Source organism: Carcharodon carcharias, assembly GCF_017639515.1.
Source record: "Carcharodon carcharias isolate sCarCar2 chromosome 27 unlocalized genomic scaffold, sCarCar2.pri SUPER_27_unloc_1, whole genome shotgun sequence".
NCBI classification, from domain to species: Eukaryota; Metazoa; Chordata; class Chondrichthyes; order Lamniformes; family Lamnidae; genus Carcharodon; species Carcharodon carcharias.
Window position 1 is genome coordinate 9,433,400 of NW_024470624.1, and position 19,941 is coordinate 9,453,340.

The 19,941-nt window shown below is 61.0% G+C and overlaps 1 protein-coding gene across 1 annotated transcript in view; it reads right to left on the reverse strand.

The window, feature by feature from the left end:
• Window positions 1-18,838: 18,838 nt before the first annotated feature.
• LOC121273748 (heterogeneous nuclear ribonucleoprotein C-like) overlaps window positions 18,839-19,941 on the reverse strand; it is a 96,312-nt gene continuing 95,209 nt past the window's right edge. The window contains exon 10 of the mRNA XM_041180910.1: window positions 18,839-18,981. Coding sequence (XP_041036844.1) covers window positions 18,898-18,981 — 84 coding nt within the window. The 3' untranslated portion in view covers window positions 18,839-18,897. The remainder of the gene's footprint in view (window positions 18,982-19,941) is intronic.

The window sequence follows — 19,941 nt, forward strand, 5'->3', positions numbered from 1 at the left end:
TTGCCTTCATCGGCAGGGGTACTGAGTATAAAAGCTGGGAAGTCATGCTGCAGCTGTATAGAACCTTGGTTAGGCCACACTTGGAATATTGCGTGCAATTCTGGTCACCACATTACCAGAAGGATATGGAGGCACTGGAGAGGGTGCAGAGGAGGTTTACCAGGATGCTGCCTGGTCTGGAGGTTATTAGCTTTGAGGAGAGATTGAAGAAACTCAGATTGTTCACTAGAGCGACGGAGATCGAGGGGCGACTTGATAGAAGTTTACAAAATTATGAGTGGCATGGACAGAGTAGATAGTCAGAAGCTTTTTCCCAGGGTGGAAGAGTCAATTACTAGGGGACATAGATTTAAGGTGAGAGGAGAAAACTATAGAGGAGATGTGCGGGGCGAGTTTTTTATGCAGAGGGTAGTGAGTGTCTGGAATTTGCTGCCAGAGGAGGTGGTGGTAGCAGGTGGGATAGTGGGGTTTAAGAGGGAGCAGATTCGCCATAACGATCCCTGGCCTGTTGAGGGTGGGGGGGAGGGCTAAACGGGTTAAATTATCCGGAGAGGGCTAGTGGTGGGGGGGGGCGGGGGGGGGGTGGGGTTGTTGTTGAGATGCTGGTCGGCCAGGATCTAAGTGAACGAGGGTGCCGGACGTATGGCGTCGGGAAGTCGCTAGAGTCCATCATTAAGGAGGTCATAGCAAGATGCTCAGGAAACCCACAATGCGATCGGGCACAGTCCTCATGGTTTTGTGAAAGAGAAATGGTGTTTAATTACTTTATTACAGCTCTTTGAGGAAGTATCTAGCAAGGTGGGGCAAGGGGAACCCTTTTTTTTTATTCATTCAGGTCCGTGTGGGCCGGGCCCAGCGTTTATGGCCCATCCCTAACTGCCCCCTTGAGAAGGTGGTGGTGGGTGAGCCGCCTTCTTGAGCCGCTGCAGTCCCTGTGGTGTAGGCGCACCCACCGTGCTGTTAGGGAGGGAGTTCCCCAGGATTTCAACCCGGCGACAGTGAGGAAACGGCTGACATATTCCCAAGTCGGGATGGCGAGTGCGGCTCGGAGGGGAACTTCCAGGTGGGGGTGTTCCCTGTGCGTCTGCTGCCCTCGTCCTTCTAGATGGTAGAGGTCGTGAGTTTAGAAGGTGCTGTCGAAGGAGCCTCGGTGAGTTGCTGCAGTGCATCTTGTAGATGGTACACACACTGCTGCCACTGTGTGTCGGTGGTGGGGGGAGTGAATGTTTGTGGATGGGGTGCCGATCGAGCGGGGGCTGCTTTGTCCTGGACGGTGTCGAGCTTCTCGAGTGTTGTGGGAGCCGCACTCATCCAGGCAAGTGGAGGGGAGTGTCCCATCACACTCCTGACCTGTGTCTTGTAGATGGTGGACAGGCTTTGGGGGGGAGTCAGGAGGTGAGTGAGTCTCCGCAGGATTCCCCGCCTCTGACCTGCTCTTGTAGCCACAGTGTTTATATGGCTGGTCCGGTTCAGTTTCTGGTACAATCTGTAGATATGCTGCTGCACTTGGATTTCCAAAAGTTACTTGATGAGCTGTTACGTCAAAGCTTACTACAAAAGATAAGATCTCATGGTGTAGCCGCGACATATTAGCATGGACAGAAGGTTGGTTTAGCTAGCAGGGAGCAGAGAGTAGGGATAAATGCTGGCTGTAACTAGCAGAGCGCCACAGGGATCAGTGCTGGGGTCTTGGCTCTTTACAATCCATACCAATGACATTGAACGAAGGGGTTGAAGGCTTGTGCTCGCCAAATTTGCCGCAGGCACAAAGATAGGTAGGAAATTCAGTTGTCAAGGGGGTGCGGAGTGGTTAAGCGAGCGGGCGAAAATTTGGCAGGTGGAGCGTAATGTGGGAGAACGTGAGGTTGCCCGGTTTGGCAAGGGAGATGAGACAGGCGGGGTATTATTTAGATGGAGCGAGGCTGCGGGACTCTGAGGTACCGAGGGGATCCGAGCGTCCTGGGACGTGAATCACAAAAAGGTCAGCGTTCGGTGACAGCAAGCGAAGAGGGAGGCACGGGGAGCGTTGGTCCTTATCGCTGAGGGGGCTGAAGTGTAAAAGTGAGGGGAGTTTTACAGCAGCTGTACAGGGCTTTCATGAGGACTACGTCAGGAGCGGTGTAACAGTTTTGTGTTGCTTATTCGGAAGGGGTAAAGTTGCATTTGAAGCAGTTCAGAGAACATTCACTCGGCCGACTCCTCAAGCATCAAGGGCTTATCTTACGAGGCGACTTTGAGCAGAGCAGGATTGGCCCAGAGAGATCCGGGTTCGGAATCGTGAGAGGTGATCTTATTGAAACAGATAAGGTCCTGAGGAGACGAGTCCTGTGTTCCTGTGTTGTACTGGAGAGGGCAGGCAGGGCCTCAGTTTAATGTCTCATCTGAAAAACAGCAACACCGATGTTGCGGCACTCCTTCAGTATTATACTGCCCCTCTGACAGTGCAGCACTCCCTCAGTATTGTCCCTCTGACAGTGCGGCACTCCCTCAGTACTGCTGCTCCCACAACGCAGCGCTCCCTCAGTACTGACCCTCTGACACTGCAGCATTCCCTCAGCACTGACCCTCCCAAAGCACAGCATGCCTTCAGCACTGACCCTCCGACAGTGCAGCACTTCCTCAGTACTGACCCTCCCAAAGCACAGATGACCCGCAGCACTGACCCTCCAACAGCACAGTACGCCCTCAGCAATGACCGTCCGACAGTGCAGCACTCCCTCAGTACTGACCCTCTGACAGTGCAGCTCTCCCTCAATACTGAGTCTCTGACAGTGCAGCACTTGCTCAGTACTGAGCCTCCGTAAGTGCAGCGCTTCCACGGCACTGATCCTCCGACAGTGCAGCGCTCCCACAGCACTGACCCTCCGACAGCACAGCGCACGCTCAGTACTGACCCTCCAACAGTGCAGCACTCCCTCATTACTGATCCACCTACAGAGTAGCAGTCCCTCAGTACTGACCCTCTGACAGTACAGCACTCCCTCAATACTTACCCTCCGACAGTGCAGCACTCCCTCAGTACTTACCCTCCGACAGCGCAGCACTCCCTCAGGACTGATCTTCCAACAGCGCAGCACATCCTCAGGACTGACCCACCCACAGCGCAGCACTCCCTCAATACTGAGCCTCTGACAGCGCAGCACTCCCTGAGCACTGGCCCTCCGACAGCGCAGCACTCCCTCAGTACCAACCCTCCGACAGTGCGGCACTCTCTCAGTACTGACCCTCCGACAGTGCAGCACTCTCAGTACTGACTCTCCGACAGTGCAGCACTCTCTCAGTACTGACCCACCGACAGTGTAAGACCCTTAGTACTGACACTCCCATAGCGCGGCAGACCCTCAGTGCTGATCCTCCGACAGTGTGGCACTCCCTCAGTACTGACACTCCAATTGCGCAGCCCTTCCTCAGTACTGACCCTCAGACAGTGTTGTACTCCCTCAGTACGGACCATCGCACAGCACAGCACTCCCTCAGTACTGATCTTCCGACAGTACAGCACTCCCTCAGTACTGACCCTCCCACAGTGCAGCACTCCCTCAGTACTGACCCTCTGATGGTGCAGCACTCCCTCAGTACTGACTCTCTGACTGTGCAGCACTCCCTCAGCACTGACCCTCCGACAGCTCAGCACTCCCTCAGCACTGACTCTCCGACAGAGCAGCACTCCCTCAGTACTGACCCTCCGACAGTGCAGTACTCCCTCAGTACTGACCCTCCGACAGTGCAGTACTCCCTCATTACTGACCCTCCAACAGTGCAGCACTCCCTCAGTACTGACCCTCCAACAGTGCAGCACTCCCTCAGTACTCACCCTCCCGACAGTGCAGCTCTCCCTCAGCACTGACCCTCCAACAGTGCAGCTCCCCCTCAGCACTGACCCTCCGACAGTGCAGCACTCCCTCAGCGCTGACCCTCCGACAGTGCAGCACTCCCTCAGTACTCACCCTCCGACAGTGCAGCTCTCCCTCAGCACTGACCCTCCGACAGTGCAGCACTCCCTCAGTACTGACCCTCCGACAGTGCAGCTCCACCTCAGCACTGACTCTGCAACACTGCAGCACTCCCTCAGCACTAACCCTCCGACAGAGCCGCACTCCCTCACTACCGGCAAACGGAGTCAGCACTGGAACATGGAGCTGGACCCTCTGGTTGGCTACCTCGGACCTACGACCTTCTGCTCTCAGTGACTGAGCGGGACGGGCTGGGGGACGGAGAGATCGAGGCGGGTCGAGCGGGTGGGTGGGGGGTGAGCGGGGTTGCGGCTGAGCAGCCCCCCACCCCCCCACCGCAACCCAGCTCTCCGGCCCCGGCCTCCGCCTTTGATGCCAAACTCGGCGGGGGGAGGGAGTCTGTTGCCACCGAGCTGTGCTGGGGACGTGAGGCCTGCTGCAGTCCACCAGCCTCAGCCCAGCCGCCAAGTCCTTCGTAAAGGTCAAAGGGGAGGGACGGTTAATGCTGCGGGTCCGGGGAGTCGGGGAGATCCGGTGGGAGAATTCGCGATCCGGCAGGAAACCTTCCCCACGCCGCCGCCGGAGTTGAGCGGCTTGGTTCCTGGCCGGGGTTAGGCTGGGACCATTGGTGCCCTGTAACCCCTCCCCTTTACGGAGCGGGTGGAATAACCCCGGGCGTAGTGTCGCCCTCCCGCCATCGGGTGGTGCTACCCTCCCCAGCCGGGTTGGCGCCGTGGGGCCTCCCAGTATTAACGGCGCCGCCCCACCCACACTCACCCCACCTCCCCCTCCCCATCCCCGTGCCCCCCCCCACTTCTCCTCCCCATCCCCCACCACCCCACACCACACCCCGCCCCCCGCCCCAACCGACCCGCATTCCCCAGCGCCACATCCCATCCCCTCGCCCTCACGGCCCCCACCCTCCCCGGGCCCCCTCCCCACCCAAATTGCCCCTTCCCCCACACCCCCCCTCCCACCCCCCCTTCCCCAGGACGCCCCCGGCCCCAGGCTCCGCCAGGCTGCCTCCCCCTCCTCAAGTCTCCCCCCCCACCCCCGCTCCCCACCCCCACCCCCACGTCTCAACCCAATTACCCCACCCGCCCTCCGGACTGCTCCACCCCCAATACCCCACCCCCCCAACTCCCCCACTAGCCCGCCCCACCACTCCCCCATTACCCCACTCCTCCATTACCCCACTCCCCCATTACCCCACTCCTCCATTACCTCACACCTCCATTACCCCACTCCCCCATTATCCCACTCCCCCATTACCCCACTCCCCCATTACCCCACACCCCCATTACCCCACTCCCCCAATACCCCACTCCCCCATTACTCCACTCCCCCATTACCCCACTCCCCCAATACCCCACTCCCCCATTACCCCACTCCCCCATTACCCCACTCCCCAATCCCCCTTTACCCCACTCCCCAATCCCCCATTACCCCACTCCCCCATTACCGCACTCTCCCACTCCCCCATTACCCCACTCCCCCATTACCCCACTCCCCAATCCCCCATTACCCCACTCCCCAATCCCCCATTACCCCACTCCCCCATTACCCCACTCCACACACCCCCATTACCTCACACCCCGATTACCCCACTCCCCCATTACCTCACACCCCACACCCATTACCCCACTCCCCAATTACACCACTCCCCCATTATCTCACACCCCACACCCCCATTACCCCACTCCCCACACCCCCGTTACCCCACGCCCACACCCCCATTAACCCATTCCCCACACCCCCATTACACCACTCCCCACACCCCCATTATCCCACTCTCCACACCCCCATTTCCACACTCCCCCATTACCCCACACCCTCACTACACCTCCCCACTCCCCCATTACCCCACTCCCTACTACCCCATTCCCCTCTCCCCATTACCCAATCCCCTCTCCATTACCCCACTGTCCCAAAACCCCACTACCCACTCCCACATTACCCCACACCCCCATTACCCAACTCTGCCATTACCCAACCCCATTACCCCACCCTACTATCCCTTTACCCGACTAACCACTCCCCCATTGCCCCACTCCCCACACCCCCATTAACCCACTTTCCCTTACCCCACTTCCCCTTCTGCCATTACCTAACCCCATTACCTCTCTCCCCCATTACCCAACTCCCCACTCCGCCATTACCCCACTCCTCACACCCCCATGGCCTCAATCCATTACCCCACTCCCCATTATCCCATTACCTCACTCCCCATATCTCCATTACCCTAGTCACCCATTACCCCACCCCATCACTCCCCAATTACCCCAATCCCCACCCTGCCATTACCCCACTCCACTACCCCTTTACCCGACTCCCTGCTACCCCATTACCTCATTCCCCACACCCGCATTACCCCACACCCCCACCCCAACACTCTATTACCCCACCATACCACTCCCCGTTACCCCAATCTCCATATCCCCATTACCCCACTTCTCACGCCCCCATTACCCCGCTCTCCACTCCCCCAATTACCCAATTCCCCACAACCCCATTATCCTACTCCCCCAATTCCCCACTCCACAATCCCCATTACCCCACATCCCACAACCCCACACCCTGCTACCCTCTTACCCCACCCCACTAACCCATTACCCAATGCCCACTTCCCCCATTACCCTGCACACATATTACTTCACTCCCCACTACTCTATTACTCCCCTTCCCGCTCCCCCATTACCCCAACCCTACTACCTCAACCCACCACACCCCCGATTTCCCCACACCCCACTACATGGACCCCATTGCCTCATACACGTGCCACCCCATCCTACGGACACAGTCTGCCAATATTTTGTGCTCTCCCAAGTAATGGAGTGGGAATATCCTGGCCATCTTGAGTTGTGCCCCTCACCAACTCGCACCACACCCCACCATCGAATTCCTGGTCTCCTTCACATCAGGAGTGTGAGTATTCCCCCCCACTTGCCTGGATGAGTGCAGCTCCCACAACACTCGAGAAGCTCGACACCACCCAGGACAAAGCAGCCCCCGCTCGATCGGCACCCCATCCACAAACATTCACTCCCCCCATCACCGACGCACAGTAGCAGCAGTGTGTGTACCATCTACAAGATGCACCGCAGCAACTCACCGAGGCTCCTTCGACAACACCTTCCAAACCCACGACCGCTACCGTCTAGAAGGACGAGGGCAGCAGACACATGGGGAACACCCCCACCTGGAAGTTCCCCTCCGAGACGCACTCACCATCCCGACTTGGGAACATATCGGCCGTTCCTTCACTGTCGCCGGCTCAAAATCCTGGGAACTCCCTCCCTAACAGCGCGGTGGGTGTACGTACAGGACTGCAGCGGCTCGAGAAGACGGAACACCGCCACCTTTTTAAGGGGCAACTAGGGATGGGCAATAAGCGCTGGGCCTCGCTCTTTTTACAGGAAGGATATATTTAGACGTCTAACCGAGACGGTGGGGGAAGGGTGCGAATGTCGTGGTTAAACATGGTGCCTGCCGGTTCTCTAACTCTCTCCTTTTCTTTACCCCCCAGTCCCCCCACCACCCTCCAACAGGCAGTGCGGCCATTCCACCGTCTGTCACCGTCTTCCCCCCCATCGCAGGACGAAATGTCCCGGTCCGGCGCGGCCACCCTGAGCTGCCTGGTGAGCGGTTTTAAGCCAGGCTTCGTGGACGTGCAGTGGAGCGCCGACGGAGCGACCGTCACCTAGGGGCCCAGTGGAGCTGGAGGCTGGCGGCACCCACCGCGTGGCCAGCTACCTGCAGCTGCCCGCCGGCGACTGGTGGGGGGGTTGGCAGTACGCCTGCCGGGTCCGGCAACCAGGCCTGGGCCCAGCCCATCGAGAGGAGCCTGAGCAGCGCAGCCTGCGACCCTTGACCCCCCTCCACTGCCCTCCACCGCCGAGGAACGCCTTCTAGAACATTCGCCGATCGACGCCGACAATCCCGGCCGACCCGGGAGGATTTGGGGGAGGGGAGGGGTGTGGCTGCCGATTTGACCTCCGACCCTTCTGGCCGGAGCGTGATGACCGACGGGCGATGGGTGTCCGAGGTTCCGCCTGCTTCGCTTCCCGCTTTGCCCCAGGAGCCGGTGACCCAGCTGCCCCACCACCCCCCCCCACCCCCATCGACCCCAGTTAATCTACCCAGGCACCCCCCTTCCCCTCCCCCAGGCCACGAGGCGAGGGACGAATCTCCACGGGAACTGGAGGGGAGGTTGGGGGGAGGCCATTCAGCCCCTCCGGATTGCTCTACACCCTCCCCCCCACAACGCTCAGCGAGATGACCACCGACCTGTTCATTCACCCCCCCCCCCCTTCTACCCGGGACCCGTCCATCTCGACTTGAACTTTAACAGTCGATCGAGCAGGTACTACCCTCTGCAGGAGAGATCCAACCTCCCTCCTGCCCTGTGTGTGTGATGGTTGGGGGGGGGGGGGAGTGTTTCTTAACTTCACCCCCTGAAGGGTCTCTGCTCTCATCAGGCCCCTCGGCCTGGCTTTCCCCTCACCCCCCACCCCCTGAGGAGAGGAAACGGTTTCCCTCACTCTCTCTCTCCGCTCCCCACCCCGAGGGTCCGGGTGTTACGGAAACGCCCCTGCGTATGAATATACTTAGCTTCTTAGCAAGCGTAATTGAGCCATGCTGTGAGCCCAACTGATAATTTTAAACTAATTGTTAATGCAATTCTTATCACACTCAGGATTGTTCAGCAAGTGCTGTCCAATCGCAGAATCACATCTAACGTTAGTCATTATGTTCTGAGTTTTGCAAGCATGGGCTGATTGAGTATAGTCAGTACTTTACCTGTTGTGAACAGCCGAAGGGACATGCTGTTTGATATTCATACACAGGGACTGCTCGCCCCCTCCAGGGCTGTCGACAGGTCATGTCCCGTTCTCTCTTCATTTGGCAGGGCTGCGTCTCGAGATCTCATTCCCCCTCCCCCACCCCCGCTGCTGAACGATATCTCGACGAGCTAACGCGTGCCGTCCTCGAAATCTCCGCAACCAACTCCCCCCTCGTTCCCCACCCCCCCCCACCCCCGCCACATCTTGGCTTCATCGCCTCACACAAGCCAATGATTTCCTCCTGAACCATGGTCCCTATTGTCGGCGAGCGTTTTGGAGTCAAAAAGTTCCTTGGGTGCGTGTCCTGCAATTACTGTCCTTGCGCGTGGGCCCTTTGTCTGCGTCGTTAATAAAGGCCGAGACTCCCAGCCTCTGACTCGACTCGTCTTTTTCTGGTGAACAACAGGAGCGGAACCTTCCGGAGCGCCGCGGCTAACTTGGGGGTTGTCAGGGGGCAGGGGGACAGATATAAGGTGGGGACAAGGCCTTGGACTTAGCGTCTCCACCATAGTCTTCCCCCGCTTGCAGCAGCTCAGCTTCAACGCCTGTTGGGGCAAGGAACCCTTTTGGGGCATTAGTGTGTACAGACCCGGTTCTGGGGCATTGCTGGCAATGTTGCCCCTTGAGAACGGGTGATGGTGGCGGTGGTGGCCAAGCCACCTTCATGCGTTGGGAACCGTTGGGAGAAGGTTCGCTCAGCCGATTCCCGGGATGAAGTGGGGGGGGGTTTGTCTCATGGGGAAAGGTTGAGCAGGTCGGGGCCGGTACTCATTGGGGTTTAGAAGAACGAGAGGGGATCTTATTGAGACAGATAAGATCCTGGGGGGGGCGGTGGGGGGCCACAGTTTAAAAATAAGGCGGGGAGGGGGTCTCCCATCGAAGAGGGAGACGAGGAGGAATTTCTTCTCTCGGTGGGGGGAGGGGGGGGGGGTCAGTCTGTGGGATTCTCTCCCCTCCCCAGACAGCGGCGGAGGCCGGGTCACTGAATATATCCGAGGCCGAGTTAGACAGAGATTCGATCGATGAGGGGAGTTGAGGGTTATGGGGGAGGGATGGAGGGGAAATGGGAGGGGAGGGTGATGGGGGAGGGAGGGGGGAGAGGGAAAGGGAGGGGAGGGTGATGGGGGAGGGAGGGAGGGTGATGGGGAGGGGAGGAGGGAATGGGAGGGGAGGGCGATGGGGCGGGAGGAGGGGGAGAGGGAGGGTGATGGGGGGAGGGGTGATGGGGGAGGGAGGAGGGGGAGAGGGAGGGTGATGGGCAGGGGAGGGGGAGGGTGATGGGGGAGGGAGGGGGAGAGGGAGGGTGATGGGGAGGGTGAGGGGAGGGTGATGGGAGGAAGGGGAGAGGGAGGATGATGGGGAGAGGAGGGGGAGGGTGATGGGGGAGGGAGGAGGAGAGGGAGGGTGATGGGGGGAGGGAGGGGGAGGGTGATGGGGGAGGGAGGGGGAGAGGGAGGGTGATGGGGAGGGTGAGGGGAGGGTGATGGGAGGAAGGGGAGAGGGAGGGTGATGGGCAGGGGAGGGGGAGGGTGATGGGGAGGGAGGGTGATGGGGGGAAGGGAGGAGGAGAGGGAGGGTGATGGGGGGAGGGAGGGGGAGGGTGATGGGGGAGGGAGGGGTAGATGGAGGGTGATGGGGTAGGGAGGGGGAGAGGGAGGGTGATGGGGGAGGGAGGGGGAGAGGGAGGGTGATGGGGAGGGTGATGGGGAGGGTGATGTTGGGAGGGAGGGGGAGAGGGAGGGTGATGGGGGAGGGAGGGGGAGAGGGAGGGTGATGGGGGAGGGAGGGGGAGAGGGAGGGTGATGTTGGGAGGGAGGGGGAGAGGGAGGGTGATGGGGAGGTAGGAGGGGGAGAGGGAGGGTGATGGGGGAGGAGGGAGGGTGATGAGAGTGGGAGGGTGATGGGGAGGGAGGAGGGGGAGAGGGAGGGTGATGGGGGAGGAGGGAGGGTGATGAGAGTGGGAGGGTGATGGGGAGGGAGGAGGGGGAGAGGGAGGGTGATGGGGGAGGGAGGAGGGGGAGAGGGAGGGTGATGGGGAGGGTGATGGGGAGGGAGGAGGGGGAGAGGGAGGGTGATGGGGAGGGAGGGTGATGGGGAGGGAGGAGGGGGAGAGGGAGGGTGATGGGGGAGGGAGGAGGGGGAGAGGGAGGGTGATGGGGAGGGTGATGGGGAGGGAGGAGGGGGAGAGGGAGGGTGATGGGGAGGGAGGGTGATGGGGGAGGGAGGGTGATGGGGGAGGGAGGGTGATGGGGAGGGAGGGGGAGAGGGAGGGTGATGGGGAGGGGGAGAGGGAGGGTGATGGGGAGGGAGGGGGAGAGGGAGGGTGATGGGGAGGGGGAGAGGGAGGGTAATGGGGAGGGGAGGGGGAGGGGGAGGGTGATGGGGGGAAGGGAGAGGGAGGGTGATGGGGAGGGAGGAGGGGGAGAGGGAGGGTGATGGGGGGAGGGAGGGTGATGGGGAGGGAGGAGGGGGAGAGGGAGGGTGATGGGGGGAGGGAGGGGGAGGGTGATGGGGGAGGGAGGGGGAGGGTGATGGGGGAGGGAGGAGGAGAGGGAGGGTGATGGGGAGGGAGGGTGATGGGGGAAGGGAGGGGGAGGGTGATGGGGAGGAAGGAGGGGGAGAGGGAGGGTGATGGGGAGGGGGAGATGGAGGGTGATGGGGGAGTGAGAGGGAGGGTGATGGGGGGAGGGAGGGGGAGATGGAGGGTGATGGGGTAGGGAGGGGGAGAGGGAGGGTGATGGGGTAGGGAGGGGGAGAGGGAGGGTGATGGGGTAGGGAGGGGGAGAGGGAGGGTGATGGGGGAGGGAGGGGGAGAGGGAGGGTGATAGGGGAGGGAGGGGGAGAGGGAGGGTGATGGGGTAGGGAGGGGGAGAGGGAGGGTGATGGGGAGGGAGGGGGAGGCTGATGGGGTGGAAGGAGGGGAGAGGGAGGGTGATGGGGGAGGGGGAGAGGGAGGGTGATGGGGAGGGGAGGGTGAGGGTGATGGGGGAGGGGGAGGGTGATGGGGAGGGGGAGAGGGAGGGTGATGGGGAGGGAGGAGGGGGAGAGGGAGGGTGATGGGGAGGGTAGGGGGAGGGTGATGGGGGAGGGGGAGGGTGATGGGGAGGGTGATGGGGAGGGAGAGGGAGAGGGAGGGTGATGGGGAGGGGGAGAGGGAGGGTGATGGGGAGGGAGGGGGAGGGTGATGTTGGGAGGGAGGGGGAGAGGGAGGGTGATGGGGAGGAGGGAGGGTGATGAGAGTGGGAGGGTGATGGGGAGGGAGGAGGGGGAGAGGGAGGGAGGAGGGGGAGAGGGAGGGTGATGGGGGAGGGTGACGGGGAGGAGGGAGGGTGATGGGGATGGAGGAGGGGGAGAGGGAGGGTGATGGGGAGGGAGGGTGATGGGGGAGGGAGGAGGGGGAGAGGGAGGGTGATGGGGAGGGAGGAGGGGTAGAGGGAGGGTGATGGGGGAGGGTGATGGGGAGGGAGGAGGGGGAGAGGGAGGGTGATGGGGAGGGAGGGTGATGGGGAGGGAGGAGGGGGAGAGGGAGGGTGATGGGGGAGGGTGATGGGGAGGGAGGAGGGGGAGAGGGAGGGTGATGGGGAGGGAGGGTGATGGGGAGGGAGGAGGGGGAGAGGGAGGGTGATGGGGAGGGAGGAGGGGGAGAGGGAGGGTGATGGGGAGGGAGGGTGATGGGGAGGGAGGAGGGAGGGTGATGGGGAGGGAGGAGGGGGAGAGGGAGGGTGATGGGGAGGGAGGAGGGGGAGAGGGAGGGTGATGGGGAGGGAGGGTGATGGGGAGGGAGGAGGGAGGGTGATGGGGAGGGAGGAGGGGGAGAGGGAGGGTGATGGGGAGGGAGGGTGATGGGGAGGGAGGAGGGAGGGTGATGGGGAGGGAGGAGGGGGAGAGGGAGGGTGATGGGGAGGGAGGAGGGGGAGAGGGAGGGTGATGGGGAGGGAGGAGGGGGAGAGGGTGGGTGATGGGGAGGGAGGGTGATGGGGAGGGAGGAGGGGGAGAGGGAGGGTGATGGGGGAGGGAGGAGGGGGAGAGGGAGGGTGATGGGGAGGGAGGAGGGGGAGAGGGTGGGTGATGGGGAGGGAGGGTGATGGGGAGGGAGGAGGGGGAGAGGGAGGGTGATGGGGAGGGAGGAGGGGGAGAAGGAGGGTGATGGGGAGGGAGGTGGGGGAGAGGGAGGGTGATGGGGAGGGAGGAGGGGGAGAGGGAGGGTGATGGGGAGGGAGGAGGGGGAGAAGGAGGGTGATGGGGAGGGAGGGTGATGGGGAGGGAGGAGGGAGGGTGATGGGGAGGGAGGAGGGGGAGAGGGAGGGTGATGGGGAGGGAGGAGGGGGAGAGGGAGGGTGATGGGGAGGGAGGAGGGGGAGAGGGAGGGTGATGGGGGAGGGACAGGCAGGAATGTGGAGATGAGGTCACAATCGGATCAGGCGGCGTCTTATCGAATGGGCGAGCAGGGCAGGCGCGAGGGGCCGAATGTCCCGCTCTCCTGCTCCTGATCTTATATGAGCGGCGCGCGGTGAGCGAGCAGGCAGGTCATTTCATTTCGGCGGTCGGCGTGCACGTGCGGCGAGGCGAAGTCATGCGCACGCACACACAGCGGCGCGCGGTGAGCGAGCAGGTCATTTCATTTCGGAGTGGTGAAGGGGAAGAGGTCGAGTGGGAGCAAGGAGGGGAGGAGCGATGTGGGGGAGGGGGCAGAAAGAGCGGAAGGGGAAGGGGACGGAGAGAGAGGAGGAAGAGGAATTGAGTGTGTGTATTCGGGGGTGTTAAAAATAAGGTATACCTTTACGTTAATATGTATTTCTGCATTTGTGGGTTGAAAGGATGAAGCTTTAAGTTTCCGCTAAGAGATGCCTGCATTTTAATGAGTTGTATTATCCTCGAAGCGGGGAGCTGTGTTCCCAAGGGGGGAGGTGGGGTTTGTGGTTTAGGGAAATTAAGACAAAAGTAGGAAAAACTGTGCTGCTGCCTAGCAACAGGAGTCCAGAGAGGAAAGCCGCACCCACACAGACCCATATGCAGAGAAACCGAAAGCAGTTTTAAGGTCAGTTGGTCAGTGGGTCCTAAAGTCCGAAAGGAGTTGCCAGCAGAAGCAGCCTAGGAGAGGGACAGAGAGCAAGTCCTGAACTAAAGTAGAAACCTTTCAAAGGATCATCTTCCGCCATTTCCGCCGATCCAGCATGATGCCTCCACCAAACACATCTTCCCTTAACCGTCCCCCCACCACCCCCCCCCCCCCCCCCCCCCCCCCCCCCCCCCCGCGGCATTCCACAGGGAACGTTCCCTCCGGGATACCCTGGTCCACTCCTCCGTCGCCCCATTACCTCAGCCCCCTCCCACGGCACCTTCCCATGCAACTGCAGAAGGTGCAACGCCTGCCCCTTCACTTCCCCCCTCCTCACCGTCCAAGGGCCCAAACACTCCTTTCAAGTGAAACAGCATTTCACTTGTACTTCCCTCAATTTAGTCTACTGCATTTGCTGCTCCCAATGCAGTTTCCTCTACATTGGAGAGACCAAACGCAGACCGGGTGACTGCTTTGCGGAACACCTTCGGTCTGTCCGCAAGCATGACCCAGACCTCCCTGTCGCTTGCCATTTCAACACCCCACGCTGCTCTCATGCCCACATGTCCATCCTTGGCTTGCTGCATTGTTCCAGTGAAGCTCAATGCAAAGTGGAAGAACAGCACCTCATCTTCCGACTAGGTACTTTACAGCCTTCCGGACTGAATATTGAGCTCAACAATTTTAGATCATGATCTCTCTCCTCCATCCCCACCCCCTTTTCCCAATAATTTATATAGATTTTTCTTTTCCCACCTATTTCCATTATTTTTAAATGTATTTCCATCCATTGTTTTATCTCTACCTTTTAGCCTATTTCGATTCCTTCACCCCACCCCCACTAGGACTATTTGTACCTTGCTCGTCCTGCTTTCTACCCTTAATTAGCACATTCCTTAGATAATATCATCACCTTCAACACCTCTTTGTCCTTTTGTCTGTGACCTCTTTTGGCTATCTCCACCTATCACTGACCCTCTATCCAGCTCTACCTGTCCCACCGCCCCCATATAAACCAGCTTATATTTCACCTCGCTTCTATTTTTACTTAGTTCTGTTGAAGAGTCATACGGACTCGAAACGTTAACTGTTCCTCTCCGCAGACGCTGCCGGACCTGCTGAGTTTTTCCAGGTATTTTTATTTTTGTTTTAAAGTAGAAACCAGCTGGACGAGAAGGGGTCCTGAGAGGGCCTTCCGGTCAAAGGGTACGAACAGGAATCGGCAAAAGGTCCCTGTTACGCCAAGCTAAGAGCAGGGAGCAGAGAAAGGCTCCCGACACAGCTCAATGGGAGAAAACTGCAGGGAGCAGGCTGAAAGCAAAACGGGCTTGCGAGAAGCCAGAAGATCCAAGGAGACAGCTGAAGGTCTGTAACTCTTTCCTGCGGGGCACGTGAAGCAGCGATGTCCTGTTGGCAAAACCGAGTCGGTGACAAGAGTGTGCGTGGAAAGATGCTTGAAGGCACGTGGCCATCCGGAAGAGTTCGAAACACTGGAGGTGGAACCTCGCGGGAAGTGTCCCGAGAGAAAGCATCGGGTTTGGGAGAAGATTCCAAATCGAGTTCTTGGAGAGTGGAGATTGGAAACCCTCATGTGAAAGATGGAGTTCAGTGAGACCGGTTAGCTCACGGTGTGACAAGCATCTGGGTGAAGTTGAGGAAAGATCCACGGTATCTGTCACTTGGTTTCAGAGTGTTGGTGTGTCCAACCACAGGTCGCCTATTGGTTTACATGGACTGTACAGTTACTGTAAACAGAGTATAAGATAGCTTTTGCAACTTGTGTCACCCTTACAAATCTGTATATGTCTGTAAAAGATTAGTTGTGGGTGGAGTGTTGTAATATAGTTCATCTTTTCTTGTTTAATAAATGTTTTACTCTTTTGTTGAAAGTTCATTAGCTGACTCTTGTGACTGTTCAGTAACCCCTCTCCCCATATCTAAACAAAAAATAAAAGTTAGGATCCTGTGATCTGGTTTGTCCAGTAATAACATCAGCTGGGATCACAACAGGGCAGAGAGAGAGAGAGAGAGAAAGGTGGGGAGGCAGGGTGGCAGAGAGAGAGAGAAAGGGGGGCAGAGAGAGAGAGAAGGGGGGGCAGAGAGAGAGAGAGAAGGGGGGCAGAGAGAGAGAGAAAGGGGGGCAGTGAGAGAGAGAAGAGGGCAAAGAGAGAGAAGGGGGGGCAGAGAAAGAGAAGGGGGGGCAGAGAAAGAGAAGGGGGCGCAGAGAAAGAGAAGGGGGCGCAGAGAAAGAGAAGGGGGCGCAGAGAAAGAGAAGGGGGCAGGGGGGCAGAGAGAGAGAGAGAAGGGGGGGCACAGAGAGAGAGAGAGAAGGGGGGGCAGAGAGAGAGAGAAGTGGGGGGCAGAGAGAGACAGAGTCTAAAACTCACTCCAGGGCCCCGAGGGTGAAAGATCAGCGATCTCCCACCTCAGCCAGTCCCCTCAGTAACCCCTCTACGAGCGTGGTAATCTCTCTTCTCTCTCTGTCCCTATCGTGTCAGTGGTCACGTGAGAATCTGGGGCAGGCAAATGGGTCGGCGGATGAAAAGAGCAGAAAGAGAGTCCTTTTTCTTGTTTAATATTCTTCAAATGTTTAATTAACCCAACAGTACTGATACAGTATGAAAGAAGTCTAGAAAACATACAGGCTGCATTCTACTGCCGGTCTAGAACGGCCCAGCACAGCCTCCTCATTAAACCCACGCCCCGCTTTCACAGCACAGGTTTCCCACCACCCCCACCCACCCCAACTACCACCATCACCAACCCCACCCACCCCACCCCCCCCTGCCCACCCCAACTACCACCACCACCACCCCCACCCCCCTCCTCCTCGCCTTCAAACAGGCCCAGGGGGTGAGGGGGAGGGGGGGGGGGCATTTTTGTGTTTCTCTTTTACTGGATAAAAAAAAACAATTCATTTTCGCGACAAAGCTTTCCTTTCTTAAACTTCTTTCGGGTGGCGTGGCAGCGATGGTGGGAAAGGTTGGGCCGGTGGGGGAGCGCGATGAGGCGCGGAGGAGGGGGGGAGGGGGACGGAGATCGGAAGGAGAGGGTCAGCGGAGGAGGGGGACCGGAAGGAGAGGGCTGGGGAGGAGGGAGAGGGCGGGGGGAGGAGGGGGATCAGAGGGAGAGGGTCAGGGGAGAAGGGGGACCGGAGGGAGAGGGCCGGGGTAGGAGGGAGAGGGCGGGGGGAGGAGGGGGACCAGAGGGAGGGGGACCGGAGGGAGGAGGGGGATCGGAGGCAGAGGGCCGGGGGAGGAGGGAGAGCGCCGGGGGAGGAGGGAGAGGCGGGGGAGGAGGGAGAGGGCAGGGGAGGAGGGGGATCGGAGGGAGAGGGTCAGGGGAGAAGGGGGACCGGAGGGAGAGGGCCGGGGTAGGAGGGAGAGGGCGGGGGGAGGAGGGGGACCAGAGGGAGGGGGACCGGAGGGAGGAGGGGGATCGGAGGCAGAGGGCCGGGGGAGGAGGGAGAGGGCCGGGGGAGGAGGGAGAGGCAGGGGGAGGAGGGAGAGGGCCGGGGGAAGAGGGAGAGGCAGGGGGAGGAGGGAGAGGGCCGGGGGAGGAGGGAGAGGCAGGGGGAGGAGGGAGAGGGCCGGAGGAGGAGGGAGAGGCAGGGGGAGGAGGGAGAGGGCAGGGGAGGAGGGGGATCGGAGGGAGAGGGTGGGGGAGGAGGGGAATCGGAGGGAGGGGGCAGGGGGAGGAGGGGGATCAGAAGGAGAGGGTGGGGGAGGAGGAGAATCGGAGGGAGGAGGGGGATCGGAGGGAGAGTGTGGGGGAGGAGGGGGATCGGAGGGTCGGGGGAGGAGGGAGAGTGTGAGGGAGGAGGGGGATCGGAGGGTCGGGGGAGGAGGGAGAGTGTGGGGGAGGAGGGGGATCGGAGGGTCGGGGGAGGAGGGAGAGTGTGAGGGAGGAGGGGGATCGGAGAGAGAGGGTGGGGGAGGAGGGGGATCGGAGGGTCGGGGGAGGAGGGAGAGTGTGAGGGAGGAGGGGGATCGGAGAGAGAGGGTGGGGGAGGAGGGGGATCGGAGGGTCGGGGGAGGAGGGAGAGTGTGAGGGAGGAGGGGGATCGGAGAGAGAGGGTGGGGGAGGAGGGGGATCGGAGGGTCGGGGGAGGAGGGAGAGTGTGGGGGAAGAGGGGGATCGGAGGGAGAGGGCGGGGGGAAGAGGGGGATCGGAGGGAGAGGGCGGGGGGAAGAGGGGGATCGGAAGGAGGAGGGGGATCGGAGGGAGGAGGGGGATCGGAGGGAGGAGGGGGATCGGAGGGAGAGGGTGGGGGGAGGCGGTAGCTAGAAGCCTGAGAACCCTAAGCCTAACTAAGCGAACCACAAGGAATAGATAGGACGGTGCCCTCTTCCTACAATCCCGCAAACCCCCCCCTGACCCTACCAACAATATCCCCCTCCCTACCCAGCAGCACCCCCCCCCCCCACCCCACCGGCAATATCCGCCTCCCCACCCAGCACCCCTCGCCCCCTCCACTAACATTAAAAGCCGCAACAACTCGGTCGAGGGCGAGCTGAGCGCGCCAAGCGCACAGGAAGCTGATCAAAACAATAAAAAAAAAAAATTCCACAAGAGCCAAAAGCGAGGCCTGGAGGGGCTTCCAGAGGGGTGGAGGGGAGCGGGGGGGAAGCGGGGGTCACGTCGCTTCGGCCTGGCCTGACCTCCCAGAATTAAAGCTATCCCGCGCGTTCCCGGTTTCTGTTTCCTGGGCGTTGAGGAGCGGGGCGAGGGGGCTGTCGCTGAGCACGGGGTGGGGGGTGGGGGGGGGGGGTGGTGGTGTGCAAAGAGACGAGAACCTTCCTCCTCGAAGATGCCTCACTTTTTTAAATTCAGAATAAAAATCCAGTTTGAAGCGGCCGCCGTTCGGGCCGAGCTCGAAGCGATAAAAACACCGGAACTGCCAGAACGGCGGGAAGGATGGTGGGAGGGGGTGGGGGGGAGAGGGGGGGGGGGGGGGGGGTAAGAGAGGAGGGCAGCGGGGAGAACGGAAAGGGGGGGGGGGGGGGAGGTTGTTAAGTGGCGTCAGCCGGCCCCGGCTCCTCTAATGGTTGTCCTGGCCGTTGGCGTCGTCCCCACCATCGTCCTCGCCCTCCTCTTCGTCCTTACGTCCTTTGCTGTCACGCAGCTGCGGGGCAGAGGGGAGGGAAGGTCAGTCAAAGGGGAGGCTCCCCCCACCTCCCCTCTCCCTCCCTCCCACTCACCTACCCACCGCCACGCCTACCCTCTCCCCCCACCTCCCCTCTCCCTCCCTCCCACCCACCGCCACCCCTATCCGCTCCCCCCACCTCCCCTCTCCTTCCCTCCCACCCACCGCCACCCCTATCCGCTCCCCCCCACCTCCCCTCTGCTTCCCACCCCACCCACCGCCACCCCTATCCGCTCCCCCCACCTCCCCTCTCCTTCCCTCCCACCCACCGCCACCCCTACTCACTCCCCCACCTCCCCTCTCCTTCCCTCCCACCCACCGCCACCCCTATCCGCCCCCCCACCTCCCCTCTCCTTCCCACCCACCCACCGCCACCCCTATCCGCTCCCCCCACCTCCCCTCTCCTTCCCTCCCACCCACCGCCACCCCTACTCACTCCCCCACCTCCCCTCTCCTTCCCTCCCACCCACCGCCACCCCTATCCGCTCCCCCCACCTCCCCTTACCCTCCCTCCCTCCCACCCACCGCCACCCCTACTCACTCCCCCACCTCCCCTCACCCACCCACCCACCGCCACCCCTACTCACTCCCCCACCTCCCCTCTCCTTCCCTCCCACCCACCGCCACCCCTATCCGCTCCCCCCACCTCCCCTCTCCCTCCCTCCCACCCACCGCCACCCCTACTCACTCCCCCACCTCCCCTCACCCACCCACCCACCGCCACCCCTACCCACTCCCCCCACCTCCCCTTACCCTCCCTCCCCCCCCCCTCTCCAAGGCGGCCCACTCACCCCCTTCCCCCACGCACACACCCACACTCCGCGGCCGAGGGCCAGGAATCTCCCCGCTGGGCCGAGAGGTTCAGGGCAGGCTCGCCCCCTCCCCCAAACACACACACACCCACCACTCCCCCCCCCCAAACCCACAGCCGAGGGCCAG